General features: G+C 37.0%; 1 protein-coding gene across 2 annotated transcripts in view; it reads right to left on the reverse strand.

The window, feature by feature from the left end:
• The window catches only part of FAM53B (family with sequence similarity 53 member B), a 147,327-nt gene that overhangs the window by 88,243 nt on the left and 37,939 nt on the right, over positions 1 to 21,145 (reverse strand). For both annotated transcript variants that reach the window (XM_083364527.1, XM_083364526.1), the window contains exons 3-4: positions 10,067 to 10,311; positions 3,893 to 3,947 (exon numbers count right to left, since the gene is read on the reverse strand). In XM_083364527.1, the coding sequence (XP_083220653.1) occupies positions 3,893 to 3,947; positions 10,067 to 10,135 (124 nt within the window). In that variant the 5' untranslated portion in view covers positions 10,136 to 10,311. The remainder of the gene's footprint in view (positions 1 to 3,892; positions 3,948 to 10,066; positions 10,312 to 21,145) is intronic.

Raw genomic sequence — 21,145 nt, forward strand, 5'->3', positions numbered from 1 at the left:
ATTTTGAATAAAGCTACAGCATGCAAGAATGAAACAGGAGTATTATAAAAAGGCACCAGTATTCCTAAGACAAAGATTTTTTATAGTGCCAGGCCTGACTAGCCTTCTCCTTCAGGCAAGTTGGCAAGACTTTCAGAATCAAAGAATAGTTTTCCCATGGCTTATGCAGTAAGAATTCACCATGAGTCACCATTCTCAATTTGTTTCAGTTTATAACCTAAGAGGCAGAATGATCTAGACCAGACATGTCAAACACAAGGCCCGGGGGCCGGATCCGGCCCGCGAAGTGGTTTCATGTGGCCCGTGAAGCCATCCTGGAAACAGTGAGGGAATGGCCCCCACTGCCTTGGCCCTGGCCCAGAGACCCTCCTCCTGCCAGAGACCCTCAGATCTGTCCCACTCCAGCCCACGCCCCCATAGGAACCCTTGATGCGAACGATGTAGAGCTGGCCACGCCCACACAGTAGGCCATACACACTTTAGCCACGCCCAACCAGTAGGCCACGCCCACCCTGGCCATACCCACCCGGCCCCCTGAGGGCAACCGCAATGCTGATGCGGCCCTCAATGAAATTGAGTTTGACACCCCTGATCTAGACAGCAGTCTGTCTCAAACTTCCTCAGCCCAGTTCCTTTTCAGAGCTCTGTGGTTGTACTCAATCACACTGGGAGAGAGCTTGGGCTTGAGAAAAGTTGTCCTGTCTGACTACTATTCAATTTACACAATATGGTCTTCAAGACCATCACTTTATTCAATGGACTAACTAACCAGCTTTAGTAGTGCCTACATTTTCTGCTTCCGTTGAAAGCCAAATGGACAGTTAGTTCTAAAGACACCCTACTTCTCTTGACCAAGAAAGCAAGAAAGCTAGCCAAGTTCCCTCCCTGTTTCAAAGAAGTCCCATAAGGCACTTTATTTCTTCAGTTTCTAATCCAAAACCCAAGTTGAAAGGATGTATTTGTCTCAATCCTCTGTGCAAACAAGAACATAATTATCTAATCGGAAATAGCCTAGCAGTTTGAAATTCACTGTGGCTGTCAGCAGTGAACCTATCTGAGCAAGTTTCAACAATGACTTGGCTGCTTAATCTGGGCCACTTAAAAGCCAAAATAAAAAGTACTGGGAAAAATGCCTACAATTACAAAGAAAAACAAAAATAGTGCCAATTGGATTTGATCTTCTTGATTGGGCATAACAAAGACAATTGCACAGGGGGAGCTATGGTCAGCAAGAAGATTGGGTTGTGTTAGAAACAGGTTATCGTAGCAAACAGGTTATTGTAGCAAATAAGATCAGCTAATATAACTAAGCCTTGCCCAATGGGGTGCTCCCTAAAGATGCTGGACTACAATTCCAAAGATGATACAACTACTTGGTTGGAAAGATCTTATTAACATATTTTAACCTGTATTGTTAATATTTGAACTATTGTTCTTTTTTAATATATATGAAACATAAGAAGAACCATTCTTCAATTCATATCTTGAATCTGAACCCTGAGTCTTCAGATTGTGCATATATGCAAACAATCTCCCATCCAACCAACACATACACCATACATATTTTGTTCAGGCAACTTCCATTTCTGGAAACTTGAGAAATGACTCCCTCCATACAATTGTTCAATCCTATTAATTCTAATGAGGGTAAATGCCTAGGAATGGAGGGAACAGATGCTTTGTTTGCAAAGCACCAGCTTTTGTGATAGAATAGTTTGCCTCAAAGTCTTCCTAATATTTTATTTGGTGGCTCAGTGGGTTGGGACGCTGAGCTTGTCAATCAGAAGATCGGCAATTTGGCGGGTCGAATCCCGAGTGCTGCATAACAGAGTGAGCGCCTGTTACTCATCCCAGCTTCTGCCAACCTAGCAGTTCGAAAGCACGTAAAAATGCAAGTAGAAAAATAGGGACCACTACGGTGGGAAGGTAACAGCGTTCCGTGCGCCTTTGGCGTCTAGTCATGCCGGCCACATGACCACGGAGATGTCCTCGGACAAGCGCTGGCTCTTCGGCTTTGAAACGGAGATGAGCACCGGCCCCTAGAGTTGGAAAGGACTAGCACACATGTGCGGGGGAAACTTTACCTTTTTTTAGAGGTCATTGCTCAGTCATATAAGAAATAAAAGGGTACAATACAGGACTAATCTTTCAAAAAACATCTAGTTCTTCAAGAGCAATCTTCAAACCATCATAAATTTCAATATATTTCTCTAGTCAAATGGATGGTGGTTTACATGCCAGCACAGTATCGCATTATTGGCAGGAGCACAAGGCTACCATTTAAACAATGACTGTTCTGCTATCTTTTAAAGACTAGGAATTGGTCTTCCATTTGACCTAATAAATTATAGTACACATAAGTAATGCAAAAGCAGATTCAGAATAAAGGATACTTTTGAAATACCCCATATTACAAAAAATTAATCTTGGAGCATGCAAAGAATTATAATGTTTATTGCATATCAGTGAGTAAGTAAAATTTAATTACTAACAGGGTGAATAGTAATCAATCATTTTTAAAAAATAAAATAAAAAAATCAGATTTTTTAAAATCTAAATCAGATTTTTTTGATTTTTATCAAATTTATTTTAATAAAATGCTTTTGGAGTAAAAATCTATCTAAACATAGTTTTCTATTTAAGATACATTAATAATTTAGTTTTTTCAGCATGAAATGGAGCTTAGTTATGTAGCATGAGGCTGTATATTCTGCAATATTTACATTTTTTGTAAACTCATTCAACGAATCCAAGCTCTACAAACTGAGATAATATGCACTGCATTGATGCATTCACACAATTTCACAGTAACCATGAAATAAATCATAAAACAAAGTGCAGGAATATTCCTTTATCCCATTGCTTTCCAAATCTATGTACACTACAAACTGTATGATTTTTTGAAGAGAGATGCATATGTACTAGGCTCTGTTTTAATTAAATAAAAGAATTTGAATAGTTCTCCAACTACGTGTGATTAACCTATTAACCTAAAATCGGTTCTGATGTCACTATTTTACTAACCTGACAGCTTATTATTCTAAATAGGAAACCTTCATTTTGTTTGCAAATAATAATATTAAAGATTCTAACTACCAGCAAGAATGAGTCCTTACATTTAAAGAGCACCTATCATTTCAGATCCATCATGGCACTGCCTGTTAATGGGCATCCACTCACATGCTGCCCGCCACGTCCCTCACCTTGTTGTGTCACTGCTGCATCACCAGCCGTCCCATTAAAGTGAATGGGACTGTCGGTGAGTCAATAGCAGGTCAAAGGAGGAGCCTCTGCGGGACAGAGATGGCAGTTGCTCTTTAAAAATTATGATTTAAATCAAGTTGATTTAAATCAAGCATTTTACTAGGGATTTAAATCGTGCTTTAAATTGACTTGATTTAAATCAAATCCACCCTGATTACTAAGAACCACAAGATCAAAGTTTGAATGTACCAGAAGTTCCAACTAGCAGTTTTAAATACAGACTATGTTTTCTATCTATCACCCCAATTAAGTACATCTGGCTTAGACTGGAGTGAAAATAGATGATAATAAATAAATAAATAAATAAATTTATCAGATACCACAATACTTGATAGGCGTCAAAAGGTCATAAAAGTTTTTAACGGGTAGAACAGCCAGTTGAAAATTTACAAACAGAAAACATATCAGCTGAGTGTTATCTAATATAAAGCAGATCTGAAGTTAACCATATGAAGTTCAAAGAGAAATTAGGAAATGGGTTTTTTAGCTTGCAAAAAAAAGAACAAAGCATTCTTCTTCAAAATGAAATAATGAAAATCTATTTCAAAATTCATACTAATGTCCCTTTGTAATATTCATTCATATCATATCATATCAGAGTTGGGAGGCAAAAAGCAGTAATACTCACCCATCATTCCACATGAGAAGAGAGTGGAACCTTGACTCATCTTCTTTGGAGTGTGCTGAAAACAAACATAAGGCCTAATCACATATTTTTAGGAATTATATTGAAATCCAGGCCATGTATTATAACATCTTCATTCCTAATGGCAGACAGGCTATAAATTCAGGTAAACAAGAAAAGCTAAAGTGACAGTAACAATCATCACCTGTTCTACTATTTTGTAATTTTTACTCATTGTAATGGTTCTCCCTTGAACAATATTCAAAACTGCACAAAAAGGCTAATCCAGGGAAAATATTGTTATAAATCTGTCAACATACTAAGAGAAGATATAAAATTTGCAACTGTCCACTCCCTTTTTTCTTTAGAATCATATTGATCAAAGAAATATTTAAAATTGTATTATTTTTTAAAGTTTACTACTTCTATTGCTAAATTGATTTCATAGGGATGATGTTGTTCTTAATGAAACAAAGTTGAAGCAATAAAAATCAAAATTACTCCATATAGAATGAGAAATAATCTAAATTGTATTGTTGGAAATCTTTTTAAACTATTCATTTATGTTAATATCGTCACCATTGGATTTTTATTAAAAAAAAAAAAAAGAAATAGACACACTGCAGCAATCAATAAGAGAAATTTGTCCAGTAACTGCAGTAATGGTTCTAAAGTTTAACTACGGTAGTTAGCTTGTTTTTTTAATAAATCTAGTGCTGTCCCTTCATACTTTGCTCCTCTTTCCCCCTTCTAAATCATTTAATTTGCCAAAAAAGGCAAGCTATTATAGAAGAAAAGATACTTAAATTTATATTAACAATGTTGTATTTGGGTACAACATTAACGTTAATAAATTTTATGTTTCATTTTATTTTATTTTTATTTTTTACCCTGAATCATGTAACACAATGTATCTATTGAGAAATAAGTTTTATTGAACTAAATAGATTGTGTGCTAAGTAAATTCAAGGTTCATACCGTATGCACTAAAAGCTGGAGTCCTGTTGAGCAAAGTTCCACTAAATTAAAAATATAACGTTTCCAGGAATTTTGAAGCACTAGAAAAATACTTTTTCCTATTTTGAGAGAGAGAGAGACAGAGAGACAGAGAGAGAGAGAAACGGTGCGTGTGTATGTGAAATATATACATTGCTTAATTTAGCATCCTTAATAGATATAAAGTGAGTTTAATTTCATAAAATGCATAACATATAACTTGGGATCCTCATAAACATCTGTTTGGGTGCAAAACTCTAAAGGGGGAAGTGGGAAGCAAGGCTCAGAAAACATTTATTGCCACATATCAGATGTTATTTAATCATTCTCTGTAGCAATCCCATCCTACATTCACTGACACTCAGCCACAACTGAGTTGCAATTAATGGGGCCTGGCTTCGATTACATATGCTGAGACATTATCTAAAACATCTTCCCTTTCTGCTCCATACAAAAGTTGAAACCCTTTCAGAATGAACTGGGAAGTATGGCTAGATAAAGCAGAAGATTACCAACGTCCTCCTAAGCTCTTGAAATGAAATGAACCTATATTGTCAAAGTACAACTATGTGTACATTGAGATTAGCTGAGCCCCCCTTTGTGCTCCCACCCCCCAACACACAGTGACAACAAACCCTCCATCTTACTACACCATGTGAACCAACTACACACACCGGCCTCCCAAGTCAATTCTGCATAAAATTCACAAAAGTTATTTCTCATTCAAAAGCCTAACAGCCCACAGATAAAAGCTGTTTTTCAGCCTGTTGGTGCGGCTGGCTATACTCCTATATCTGCTACCCGATGGTAGGAGAGTAAAGAGATACCGTCCAGGGTGTGAGTCATCCCGGAGAATTTTCCTCACTCTTCCAAGGCAACGAGCCCTGGCGATGTCATCCAGTGGTGTCAGGGGGCAGCCCACAATGTCTTGTGCTGTGCTCACCACCCTCTGTAATACTTTCCTATCCGCGGCTGTCAGACCAGCATACCAAACCACAATACCATACAAGAGGACACTCTCTATAGTAGACCGGTAAAAGAGGGTCATTAGCTGTTGTTCTACCCTGTTCTTCCGCAAGACCCTGAGAAAGTGAAGCCACTGTTGGGCCTTTCTAGCCACCTGGGTTGTATTAACTTTCCAGGTCAGATCTTCACAGAGGTAGACTCCCAGAAATTTAAAGTTTGGAAAAATCCAGGGGAAAAAGCAGGACACTTTTGCATCAGGGATCCATTTTTTGCTAAGGAACATTTATTTTATTTATTTATTTTAATTCCATTTATATCCCGCCCTTCTCCGAAGACTCAGGGCGGCTTACAAGCTTAGCAGTAGCCTTCATTCTATGTATATGCCTGCTTATTAGGGCTTTCACACACACTCCCCCAAGCGGCATTATTACAAAGTCAGCTTAATTGCCCCCAACAATCTGGGTCCTCATTTTACCTACCTTGGAAGGATGGAAGGCTGAGTAAACCTTGAGCCTGGTGGGATTCGAACCTGCACTAATTGCAGGCAGCTGGTGTTACTTAAGGAGGCATTAGCCCACTGCTCCACCAAGGCGTAGCCATAGAACGTAGAATTTTAATTTTAAGTTATTTTTGTCTCTTGCTATCTGAGCATTATTGTCTTTGGTGCTTATTTTCACTGAACAAGCTCAGTAATGTGTCATGCAACTTGGAACCTCTACAGCGGAGTTGCTTCCCAAACACAAGCATACCAACATCATCTTATAACATTTACCTTTTTCCCCATCCCCTGGGAGATCATCTTAAATCACAGCAGTGATTTGAACAGTTCTATCTTTTTATCTTCGTTACCACTGAACACTCTACCTGTGACAAGCATCTAAAATGAAAATATGTTTACCTTCTTTTTTAAAAAAATGAAGTTTGATTTTATTCATCTCTTGTGAGATTGGTCTTTCTACCAAAGGGAAGTGGAAACAGCTCATCACCTTAGCCAGATGCCTCAGGACCACAGGGCCAGGAGGGGATGCTACAACATTTATTTCATTTATTTCTCTTTCTCCTTTTCATTTTAAATTTGCCAGAAAACTCAGATAGTAGGAGCCCTCTCTCACACAAAAAAACAGGTTAAGGGAAGGATACCAGATAAGGCATACACCTACCAGAAGACATACTATCTCAAGAATGGAGCTGGCTTCTGGAAAAGGAAGCTGAGACTGCCATCCTTTTAACCTTACAGGTTCAACTCTTATTTCATTATTCTTGTATACTAACACTTTTTAAAATCCTATCCTTAATATTTAATATTTTTGCAACATTTTGACAACAAAATATTTGCCCATATTGAAATATGTTTCTCTACTCTTTTACCTTTAGTTTCTTTCCTAATCTCGGCTATGCGTATTTCAAAATTCAGAAATTTGTTTCATGTCTTAACCATTTTATTAACCATTATTTAAAATTAACGCATTAGGGTATTTTCCATAATCATTTTTTACTACATTGTAAAAAACTACAATCCTTATAATTTTATGGGATTTTAGAAAGAAAAATAACAACAAAATTCTGAGGTTTTCCCATTTCCCCCCACTTTTTCTGACCCTTACTTTGAAAATCTACATTTATCATTTATTCATAAGGCAAAGCTTAGGCCCAAGAACAAGATGAAAATGAGGAAATGAGACATTTTAAGATAGACATTTATGTTTATCTTAACTGCAATTTCATTTTATAATGATTAAACCATCTACAAAAATCAGGAAGTAAAGGAGTATGTTATTTATCATTTACAATACTTCTCTTATAATAAGCAAATAATTTATTTTCTGAATTTCTAGTCAGATAACTTGATCCATAAACTTGTGAACAGTAAAATGTTTTTCTGTTTATCTACACCTGCTTTGCTAAAGTTTCCTTGGATACAAGGAAATATTAAATATTAACACTACATTATAATATGCAAGATACATCAAAATATAGTGCCGAAAAAACAAACCAAAAGTTGGCATTAAATCTCTATTTCTAAACTGAGAATAAAGTAAGGGGGGAATATGTATATATACAAGTACATACAAGAAATTAATTATGATGTCAGAACACAAACAATGGAGACAGCATATACATAGAATTACTGTGGAATTGGAATTACTCGGTGAAAGGTGAAGTGGATGTTCTCTAGAGATCTTGTTGACTTGTAATATTTTGAAAATCAATCCATATTAATGAATGGTAGGGAGAGATTTAAATTTAAAGTTGGGAGGTATTTTGTTATTTTTAAAATAGGCAGATTTTTATCACAGTTTTAGGGAGTCCCAGTTAACAATAATTTGATCAGAATTTCCATCACTAAGCAATGTGATCATAAAGCGAGACACCACGTGACCACATTACTCAGAGACCACAATCCCAGCAGTCCTCTTTGCCAACGTTAAGCAAGTTTTGTGAGTTATTAAGCGAGGCATTCCTTGCCACTTCCAAAAGTCGTGGGGAAGCGATCAGGAAGTTGCTGTTGACTTGCAAGCAGGCCAGAAAGTACGTAAATGGCTGCTGTTGGTTAGGGGGAGGTTGCACAAGGTGTGCAAAGGGACAGTACAGTGTGGCGAAGGGTGTGTGAAAGTGTGGGGAGAGCTCATGAAACATGAGCACAGTGTTCTTGGAGGCTTGGAATGGCTTGGAGTGGCTATTGAGATTTATCCAAGCAACCTGAGACCTTCCCTGACAGCTTGTCCACTGACTTGGCATGGTTGGCAGAGAAGATCACAAATGATGAACATGTGACCTTGGGACACTGTAGCTATCTTGCAAGCTGGTTGCCAAGTGCCCAGATCATGATCACGTGACTACAGGCGTGCTGGGATGGCTGGAATCATAAGGACCAGTTGTAATTATGCGTTTGTTACTGAGGTCTACCTGTAACTGTTCTGAAAACCCATTACAGCAGCCTTGGCTTTCTGCAAGTCTCTTCTTGCTGCTTTGCATGTGAAGAAATAAATTACAAAGGACTCTTTCTAATTTACCATAAATGTCAGTTTTCTGCTTCCGTACAATCAAACAGTATATTATAGTTTGCACATATTTTGTTAACAACTGTATAAATATTCCAATATGATTTTAATTAATGTCCTATAACTAATTATAATTTGCATAAACTATGCTTTCTAGCATCCTTCATGTGTAACAGAAATTTTAACTTATTACAACATGAAGCATCTGCAGATGAAAGGAAAGAGAGGGGTATGGAATGGGTGGGATTTAAGGCAACATTTGTACATGTTTATCTTTTCTCTGGGTTTTTTTTAATGTCATAACTAACAGTAGGAAAAATTGTTACTTTGCTTTTAGATTTCAAGGTTGAAATTTCAAGGAATCCCTGGGAAGCCTCAGCCACCAAGGCATTCCGAGACAGCTTTATGAAGACAGTGCTGGGTTCAGAAAGAAGGGGGGGGAAAGGAGGAAAGTAGGAAAAGTTTGTGGATGAAGCTGCCTCTGAAAAGAAGACAGCAAAAGAGGAAAGGTCAGGCAGCTGGGCAAACAAATATGGGCTGGGCTGGGCAGCAAACGAATGCTTGCTGGCATTAGCTGGTCAGGGAGCCATGTGGGGCTGGGAGAGAAGGCAGCTGGGCGAATGAATGTTTGTTGGGGCGGGCTGGGGTGGGTGAGGCTTCCTGGGATATAGCAAGCAGTCCTGGAGCTACGCAATCCTGGGGCTGCTTGCTGCCCCACAAGGCAGGGTGCAGGGTGGCCAAAAGGGCATAGATGGGTGGGAGGGGAAATAGGAAAGTAAGAGAAGTTGGAAGCAATCGCAACCTTATTGAGGCTTGGTATTCAGGGACCAAGCCCACAATGGCTCGGACTGAGGCAGGTACTTGCTTAACAACCCATGATTCTCAGTTAATGACCCAACAGGAAATGCTGGAAGTCCTGCTGTAAAATGGTGGTTACATAATGTCTAACTTTATGGTGGCAATTTATGACAGCAATCCCAGTTCCACTTGTGGTTGTAAGTTGAGAACTACCTAGGCAATATTGTTTTCTAAATGGGATATTGGGCACACAAAACTCTTCTTGTTCACTCATTATTATGCTCACATTGGCTTAGAACCACACAAGGAATATAGTTCCACATGCTGCAGTCTAAAATGGGAGGAGAGCCCTGTAATCTGAAAGACATAAATGCTAGCATATAAGCTGAGCCATCAGGGTGACATGAACTCTTACCAGTTCAGCCCTGCATGATAGAGAATCAGCACCTTTGTTTTCCAGAGTTGTAGTTAAGATCATCACCATGGTAACAAAGTCATGAACTGGGGTCCATTCCAGTAGAGGTAAAGGTCACAATTGGCCATATTAGGCAGAATATCCCATTCAGTGCATTTTCCCAGATGAAAGGATCAGCGGCACCAATTCCCATCTGTTTTGTCAACTGGACAGCTTGACAAAAAGTAGTCCAAAATATTCACTTTCTGGAAGGAAAGAGAGAGAGAGGGGGGGGAAATATAAAATATAAATACTCTGTAGTTATTCTTCAGTTCCACAAATCATTGCACCAACATTATGTTTTGTGGGAAGTTTGCCCTTGCTCTTGCAATAAATCTGACAAGTTCTTGCATTTCTCATGTGTACCAGAGAAGAACACAGTGACCATAGGATTAAATTATACCTGCAGGAAGAACAGACAAGCCCTTTCCTTCCTACTTGGATTCTGCAGTTGCAAGAGACAGACTGTTAATTAAGGAGGACAGTGAGTAAGTGGGGAACAGGATAGTCCTGGCAGCAATCAGCTAAGCAATCAGTGAAGTAACAAGAAAAGAAAGCTGTATATGATGGCAACACAGAAAGAAGAGTCAAAGGCAGGGGCTAAACAATTCCAAGTTACCTCTAAATTCTAATTTTTAAACAAGGAGCAGTAAACAAGCATATATTGAACACACACACATACATACACATGCACTTTAGAGATCTAATTCTATTAAAACATGAAATACAGTCATTACGAATGGCTCCAACTATAGGAAATAGTCTCTTCCCCCCTCCCCCCCCCGCAATAGACCAAGGGTCCTGCTAAGAAAAAGAAAGAAATCTGTATACAGGTGGGCTTCCACAGATGGACAGGTATTTATGCCCCAACTCAAGTCATCCCAAGGGCAATGAAACCTGTGTGTGTCGTAGTATATACTAAACAGGAGACTATATTTTACTTGACATGTCTTGGATTATTAAAGGGGAAAAATAAGGACTCCTCATTGTGCCTATTGGTTTACAAATTTGCACCCTGATTTGCATAACAAAGGTACATATGCTGAGTCTATGGAATTAAAAGCACTGGCTTTAGCAAACAGCATGAAAGGACACATCAGCAATGCTGACATGCATTAAGGAGATTTCTGCAGTACTGATTTATAGGTAGAAGTTTTACAGTGAGAAATAAGAAACAGAGAGAGATAGATACAGTTAGGATAAGAAGGAATTTCCTGACTGGGAGCCATTAAGCAGTGAAACAACCTGCCTTCTGAAATGGCATGTGCTCCATCAGCGGAGCTTTTGATAAAAGATTGGATAGCCATTTGTATGGAATAATATGTGAATTCCTGCACTGGCTTGCTTTGTGTTATACAAATGCACCCTAGGATAAATGTTGTACTTTATTTGGCAACAAACTACTATTTCAAACTATAGTTTAATCATTTACAAATCCTAACTTATTTTAACCATAGCTTGTCACTGCATCTGAATTCAAAATTTTGAACGTTTGTTTGGTGACACATCCATTTCTTTTGGGTCTTGGCAGAACAAATGAGAATTGACCAAACAAGCTGTGATTACTTTGCTTAACTGGCTTGCTTAAATAGCTACAGTTAAAACATACACATTTTCTGATAATATTATATTTCAGCCCTATCACACATATCAATATAGTTAATCAAGATCCAGCAGGATAATTTTCCTTTGCAATGAAATTAAAAATTGAATAACTATTTTGTAATTCATGATTTGTTTACACACGATCCAATTCCATTTATGTTCTGGAGGCCTTCAAACCATTTCAAACTGAAATTCAAACAACTAAAATACATTTGTACTGTATTAGCTATACAATAGAATAGAAAAGAAATCAGATAGCCAAGAAAATATTTTTTTCAGTTTGTGGCAAGCCCAGCAGCTAGATACTTAATTACAAAAATGGACAAATTACAAGTAGGATTAATTTGAAATCAATTTTCCAAAATAATTCCCTAATCCTGTTTAGAATGCTGCTTTTTGCCAATATAAAGAAAAAGTGGAAAGTCATTAGCTAAACCACAGTAAACATTTATTCTCTAAGACAGGGCTTTTCAACCTCTTCACCCATTGCACCACTTTTAGGATATGGCAACATCCGAGTACCACCAGTCACCTAGCAATGTGTCAAAAACTTCATGACCCCCCCCCCAAAAAGGAAAAAAGTGATGAAGTACAAGTAGTCCTCAACTTACAACAGTTCGCTTAGTGACTGTTCTAAGTTACAATGGCACTGGAAAAAGTGCTCCCCAAGCCACAGCTGAGCAAGACACCCCCTGCCCGCCCGCCCAGCAGCGCTCTTCCTCCTATCCAAGGTTTTCATTGTTGTGAGCATTTCTGTTGAGGATTGGCAGCGGGGGTGGGGTGGGGGGTGTTTGGTTTGTATTCCCCCCCTCTGCTGGGTGCTTGCAGCAGGTTTTGGTCACTTCACATGACCCTGGGACATTGTGACCATCACAAATATGAATCAATTGCCAACCATCTGAATGTAAATCACAAGACCCTGAAGATGCTGCAACATTCCAGCTGATCGGCACTTCTTCTAGGCTCAGCAGAAGCAACAGGATCAGTGCCGAACTCCAGCTGGAGCCTGGAGTTGATCCTGGTGCTTCCGCTGAGCCCTGACAGCCCTGCAGCTCCAGCCATCTCTCGCTCAGGCTTGTGCGGTGCTGCCACCGGTTCAGCTCATTCCCCTCCCCCGCTAACACTTTTCTAGGTTGCATACCACCTGCCAGGTGCCAATGTACCACAGGTGATACCCATACCACTGGTTGAAAAGCCCTGTTCTAGGATGTAATAAAATTCAAGCAGTCTTATATAATGATTTGGAATGTAGTGATTAGTATTAGAACTCAGTAAGAGCCAAAATTAATTCTCCATTCAGCTTATAAATCATATTCTTATTTATTTGTATTTGAACGTGTATATTCACTTAAAGATCAGCTAGATGAAGTAAAAAAAATATTCTACTCTTTGTTTGATCAGAATTAGGTTCATTTAGAGTGCAGAACAGTGAAAGGAATAAAATCAATACATTTTCTCAGTATTTACTAAAAAAAATGAAATATGATGGAGTTGGATCATAGTGAGTATCATCACATATAGTTTGCTGCTTATTTCCTCATTAATCAGCGAACAACCTAATGACATTAAGGAATCGTGAAAAAAACAAGGTATAAAATATTCTCTTTGCTATGAAAGTTAATCTTTACTGTGATTTATTAATGGCGCAAATACCCAACACATAAAATGTTCATTGTACAGCTCACCTTTTCCCTTTTATTTATTCCAGTCTAAACATAATGGATTCTGAGACTACCACTCAGGGGAGAAGGAGGCCTAATTCTTTCCCCCTTTTGGCTGAAAACATTTCATATCTTTATAATTCATGTACGGGTGCTGGGATTTTTTTTAAAAAAAGTACTTTAAAATTGACTGAAAACTTATGATTCATGCATTTTGACACATTCATACAAATAATCCTTTGTTCATACTATTATGGTTGGTCTCATAGTCAGCTAGATGTTTAGACTGGATTTGACATTTTTATCCACCTATCAATCTGTCCCAAGGACCTGGCATAGGTAGATGTTGTTGCTTAAGGTATATTATTATTATTATTATTATTATTATTATTATTATTATTATTATTATTATTATTATTATTACTATTATTATTAATCTGAATCATATATACACAAGAATAGCATGAGATATTATTGTGAGATATTATTGTGTATGATTTTAAGAGCCAGTGTGATGTAAAGGTTAAGGTGATGAATTAGGTGTGGGGAGACCTAATGTTCTAGTTCTCCATTAGGCATGGAAGCCAGTTGGGAGACTTTGGAGCTGTAAATTCTTTCTCAATCCTAAACTGGGAATCAAACAAAACCTATCAGCTTGCATGGGAGCAATATTATAGATTGCACTCTATATCCTACAGTGAAGAGACCTGGATCCTCCAGTGGGTTGATTTGATCTGATAAAAAACATAAAGTTATACACCATTCATACCCTCTTTCTTTTTTTCAATTTAAACACCCCTCTCCATTGCAATGTTGCATTATTTAGAAGCTACTATACTCGTTGTCTGCAGCTTTACCACCTCTACCATATTTTGTTTTGAAGCCTAATTATCTTCATTGTAACCCAAGGCTAAGAGGGAAGTAATGAGTTGAAATGGCTAACAGTCATTTCTGGGAACTTCAATCTCTGAGAACTGGAAAAGGTTTAGGAATATATTCAGACTGCCTACTTGCTCTTAAAGAACAGGCACCTTTCATATCTTACATGTCTCAGAGAGTTAACACAAAGAAGACGGGGTTAGAGGCATTTTTTCCCCCAAGCAGAAACACTTAGACTGATTAAGAATTCCTTTGAATGTTACAAGAAACAGTAATTAGCTATGCTCCCTTTGTCTGTTTCTCGGTATCTTGCTGTACTGTACAATCAATTCTTGATTATAATCTGAATTGGACCAAATAATGATGAATTGGACTTGAAAATCTTACAAAATTTCATTGAACTTCAATACCTGGAGTGATAGAAAGGTTTGCCTGGTAGCAATTACTTGCATTAGCAATGATAATGCAAAATAGACAGAAAGGAATATCTGGATGATGGGGAATGTTTTATTTAAACAGAAATAAATATGCTAGAGATATGCAAGGCCCTAGAAGCCCAAAAAGTACAAATATTACTGCCTGGTGAGACAAAGATGGATGAAGAATGGAAAGAGGGGGGAAAAAAGATATAAAAATAGAAAGAGAAAAGTATCGTGAGAGATTAGAGCTAGGCAAAGGGAAAAATAGAATTATTAGCAACATGCAGATATTGCCAAATAAAATTATCTTGGTAACTTATAACACTTACTGAAGATAAAAGCCTATAACTATAATTCACAAAAAAAGCTCAGTAAAAGTCTTATGAAAATGAGAATATTCAATGAAAATATTCTGAAAAATAATTATTGCAATACAATATGCTATTCTGAATTAATTATTTAGGAATATCACCACTGCCTATTTTTTTCTTTGAAGGCTTTTTTTGAAGGCTAATTCAAGCTGTTCAGTTTTTCTCTTAATATTGCCCTTCCCTGGGAAAAAAAAGTATATAACACAAATGTTGAGCACTACACTTGATCTACATATAACCAAAACACTTTTTTTGTATTAAGAAGAACTTTCAGTGTCACAATTATGCTATACTTTAGGATAATCCATAGTTGTCGCTGAAAAGAAAGGTGGAAAATTGTATCTATTTTAGCAGCTCATGCCAGCAAAACCACTAGGGAGGATGCTGTGAGCTATAGTGGCATCAGGACATTTCTTCCAGTCTGTCTTTGCCCTGCACAAAAATAAAACTAGTAAAAGGTGGGTCAACAGAAGAAAAAAAACAGTTGATTTTTCTACGGTTTTGTTCAAAGTGTCACTCCTGTATTTGTAAATGGTAGATTTAATTTAATAATAATTTAATTTGTATACTTAATTTAATTTGTATATTTGTATGCAGACATAAAGCCTGGTACTTGCGAAAGGCCTATTTAACATGAACTTTTATAGTACCATTTTGCCAATATTAAAATTTCTTTTCCACTCAGCACTTTTATTTGTGGAAAAACAAGTGTAGCTCAGTTCATATTCAGTACTGCATAACTTGATATTTGTACATGTCTGAAATGTTCACCATTAGGAGGTGGCAGCTCCACATGCTTGATGGCCAATATCTCCGGCAGCAAGACTTTAGAGGCGATGAGAAAGTGACCTCTGTAAGACCTCTTGCTCGACCTCATTCCAACAGGCTAAAGCTACCAAACTAGTGACCCCAAAGAGTCCTGAACCTTGACACAAAACCAAGAAAATTGAGTTTCTGATTGGTTGAACTCACAAAGGCAGAAACATACACAAACTGGTGTTACTAAGTCAGCGACCTTCCAGTGCCCTCTCCCATGACATTTTATTGACAAGCAAAGGGTCCTGAATCATTCACCTCCCAGAGCATCCAGAACATTAATCCAGCCAGCCAATGGAACTGACTGAGGTATGTCACACAAGTGTGTGACTTCACATCAGAACTGTTAACTAGCAAAGCAAAAGGGAAGTCCTTGAAAGTACAGCAGCTAAGAATTGATAGCATGCCAGCAGAATTTGAAACAAATCATGTACCAATGTCAAGTAATGAAAGATCTGAGCAACTGAATCTCATAAGCCAATATTCTGGAAGCTTCCTGGGAGAGGGGAAGTGAAAGGGGCGGAGGTTCTGCTCATCTGGCAGACATAAAAATGAGCCCCTCACTCTTCTTTTCACTTGTCATTCTCACAATAAAGCAAGAGCCAAGACTAAAACAAAGAAGGGAAGAATGTCTGAGTAAGAAGCAGTTTTATAGAATCACCATCCTTACCCTGGTCCAGTGTAGATGTGCTGGACTACAACTCCCATTCCACTTCAGAAATACTGAAACTGTAGCCCTCCAGGTGTTCATGAAATAGAGCTTCTAGAGCTTTTCATTGTAGTCATTCCAGCTTGGCTTACTGGAAATTGTAACTCATCCAGGTGGCCACGCATTAAGGACATGTTAGATGAAGCAGCAGCAGTAGCTGAGTTAGTTTAGAATTTAATTTTATTAAACATTATTTTTTTATTAAAAAGACTGACGATTAGTAAATGCTATCTTTCATGTCAGCCATTTTCTGCAAAATGAATTGTTTTTATCAGCACTTGGCCTGCACTGGGACTAGAGAAGCAATTAAGTTCTGAAAAGGGCAGAGCGCTGTTTTCTTACACTGATAAAAACAGTAAGTACTCTAGGGAGTTTTCTTGGCATTGTTAATAATTAATGAAATATCATAAGCAAGAAACTTATGTGAAAGGAGTGGCAGATGAATATATTCACCAAAGATTCAAGAGTTATGTACTCATCTCTATGAAGAAGGATGTATTGTAATTCAATTTTCATTTTTTTCCCTTCAAATGAGAGCAAAACAGGCAAAAAAATTTTTAAAAAACTCTTATTTTGCTATATCTCATGGCATTAATTTTATCTCAGCTGCAAATATTTATATAACTGTGGCATTTAAACAGTCAATGAGCACAAGGCAACCTAAGTGCTATATAGTAGACCACATGGAAGTCTACAAGTTATTTGAATTATAAGTGTTATCAACCTAGCTAACATGACCAACATGATTACAATTCTAAAGATCTGAAAGATACCAGATAACCAGATATATTAGAATATATGAATTTGCACAGTATTATTTCTTCTGAGTAATACACTTTCTCAATCTCCAGCTAAGGTCCATTGAAGTCCTTTCATGAAAATCAATGATTTAAGACATGCTTTCACATAGAAATCAAGCATTCTGCCACTGTGTTAAGTTCTTCCTGCTTGTATTGTTTTTCAGTAGAAAAAGTATGCTTAAAAGACAAGCAGAAATATTTATCACTTAGTTAAATATAACCTAGATGTGCTCATTAAATTCTTTGCCGCCCAGAGTCACTTTTGATGAGATGGGCAGCTATATAAATTTGATAAATAAATAAAATAAGTTCTGCACTAAACCACCATACCAATAAGCAGCATGGTGTCTTAAAACTCACTTCCAAACTCTTGAGCAGCAATTGTATGTTAAGTCAAAATTATCTAGAATCAAAACAAATTTTGTCTAAGGATAATTGTATTTTCCTTAAAGTAATGATTAATGCTTTTGCAGAAACTCAAAAGATTTACAGTGATAGTGCAAGTACAGGCAAAATACATCTTAAAAGGACACCCTGTTACATAGTTGAACCTATATAAACATGTGGGAAGAGTGTAAAGAAACAATATATTTGTTTTCTTCACCCTAAATTGAAGTTCTACTTAAATGCACATTTGACTTTTCAAAGAAACAACAGGCCTAGCTCTTTAGTTTTCAGATGCATGGGGAAAGAGAATTTAAACTCTTTGTCCCTGGGAAAAAGTGACCTTGATGCCCTTCCAAAAACTTTCTCAAGAACATCATTAGCCTTCCCTTTTCCACACAGCAATCCTAGGATTTGATTTTACATGAGTCTAAAACTATAAATTCTGTCATAATGCACAGTAATTAAACTAGGAACAGGCAATTTTATTATAAAAGATACAGGCTGCTATTCTTGAAAAATGGGCTCATGCTTACTTTTTTACATCCCACAAAAGCTCAGATTTATACACATTTTATTTACTTATTTGATTTATATGCTGCTTTTTTTTAAAAAAAAAGGCCCAATGTTACATATACAGCAATCCTCCAATTTATACTAACATTCCATCATCGCCAAACAGATTGGACAGAGACAGAATAACTAATGCAAATTCACCACATGATCTTGCATGTCCGAGGGGATAGATTTCAACTAGATCCCTGTTCACAGTTTAACTACAGTACCACTTGATGTCCCTTTTCATCAAAACGCTAAACAAACAAACAAGCAGCTACCACAATTAAAAGCTTGTCTGTTTACAAAATACATTTGTCCCATGAAGGAAACAAGTGGACATAATGGAGAAAAACCTATTAATTTTGTGAGACCACCAGATAAAAAAACTGCTATTTGATAATCTACATATCCATACAGTTGCCCATATACTTACATTCATATAAACAAGCACATATACAAATAAATCACTCTCTTTTACTTTTGTAGGTTGGGATGGTGGTTACTATTTATTTAATATAGGTAATAAGAGTGCCATTAATAGACAAAATGTCCCTTCTGAAGAAAGAACAGATTTACGTCTCCTTGAAGAGAACCTAAAATAAAACTGCAAGTCAATAAATTATCCGAAATGAATCATTCCTGTGAATTGTCAGGCAGCCACATTTTGAACCTCTTAAAATATTCAGGCCAGGGCTTTTTTTCTCATAGAATGCTCAGAATGGAGTTCCGGCACCTTTTTTGGATGGAACCTTGTAGGGTAGGCAAGGTGGGTTGTATGACATGTGTGAGTTCCGGCACCTTTTTCTTATACAAAAAAAGCACTGGTTCAGGCCATCTCATCTTATGCACATCGTAGCAATCCAACTTGGCAGTGCAATGCCATCAGGAAGCATATATAACCTCAGAAAGATCTAATTAATTTGGAATCATGAATCTCTACCATAGACTCTAGCCCCATGTATGCAGATGTTATATTACAGGCTACTCCTCTTTTCCCTAAGCACAACCTTCCTCCAGCATGAAGCTTCTCAGATACTTTACCTTTCTTCTCTTTTCTGTCTTTAATTAGATAAATTTTATGACTGTTGTGTAAGCTCCAATGCTTATGAAATGGCAGGTGCCTCCTAGCCACTAAGGCATTATGATGTAATGGGATGTACCATTCACTTCTCTTTTCTTGCCCAGTAAACTAATCTTTCAGCCATTTTATTCAAGCTGTGTTTTATTGGTCTTTCCTCTGCTGTTCCACTAAGTTATGGGGTCTGTTTGAGTTTGGCCTCTGTGCCATGTGCAACCCAGACACTGCAATTTATAAATCATATTTAAGTTCAAGGCATATTGCATACCTAATTGTGGCTTATTCAACAAATAGCTAAACAAATGACTTATCAACATCTTCATCCTTTTTCCCCCCAAGATACTCCTGAGTTATACAAGCAAAAAGACAATCAAGACTGGGTTTAAATTCCCACCGTTCAGAAAAAAACAGCCAAATATTAATGATGTATTGATTAAAATGATATGTTCCATCTATATTTTTATTTATTCAATTTATATAACTGTCCATCTCACATGCATGCCTCTGGGTGGTCAGTTTTAAAACTTCAAGATTAAACAAAATACAAATAAAAAGCAACATAAAAATAATATTCTATAAATTAACTTCAAAAATTCCAATTTATATTATGTGGAATTAGTACTTTCAAGAGAACACTAAATATTTCAAATAGTTCACTACTTATGTAATTTGGGGTAGTGGCTAAAAAGTTACCAGGCTAAAAAGCAGGAGACCGTGAGTTCTAGCCATGCCTTAGCCCAAGCTGGGTAACCTTGTGCCTAGCATTCTGTCTCAGCTTAAGTCATCTCACAGGGTTATTGTGGGAAAAATAACAGTAGGAAGATGTGTTGGGTATGTTTGTCACCTTGGTTGTTTGTAAAAAAAATAATAAAGACAGGATACAAATAAATAAATTTGCCACATCTATTTTTTGAGGGATGGGGGAGATTATTCCTAGGATATAGTTTGCCATCTGAGTTAAAAGCAAGTTACATAATCCGACACAGTCAAAATCTTCCCCTCAGACAAATTCTCATGCATTCCATTTCCTTTCTTTCCTTTTAACTACATGTTCTCAACTGATTCTTAGACAATGTTTAAAAAACATTATAGTTTCTTTCCATGCATAAAATAGCACTGTTGAGATGACGATCCCAAACACTGGCAAAAATAACCATACACACTCAATATGTGGAAATTGGAAACTTTGAGCTAATAATTGTTTTTCCATACTCATGAAAAATGCCAAATAGCAAAATAAAATAGAAAGAGCCAAGTTTATCACAGCTCTGCTCTCTACAATTATTAAATAAAAATCATAAATTCCACACATAACAGCAGCTATTTATCTTCTAATATACTAATCTATTTTGCAGTGCCAGACTCATTGTAATGCTTAGCACGTTTTTATAATAAACACACACTTGGATTATAATGGGACTAATCCAGTATTAATTCATATTTTATTAGAAAAAAAATTAACAATTAAATGAACATGAAATCAAACAACCATCTTAAACAAGCAATGCAATTACCAAATGATCTTCAGAAAAGCAGTAGCTCATGGTGTCATATATATTAGTTCCAACAGTAACATAAATGCACAAAAATGATGCATCTTGATGCACTTAAGCAACAAAGCCAATTCCCTCCCTTCTATAGTCTGAAATAAAATAAGATACCATTATGCACATGATACTGCAAGCTACTGCTAGTCAGGAGACAGTTACTGCAGATAGTTTATTAACATAAACTGATAAACTTCCTTTTAAAAAATAGCT

This window comes from Vipera ursinii (genome assembly GCF_947247035.1).
Source record: "Vipera ursinii genome assembly, chromosome: 5".
In the NCBI taxonomy this organism is placed as follows: Eukaryota; Metazoa; Chordata; class Lepidosauria; order Squamata; family Viperidae; genus Vipera; species Vipera ursinii.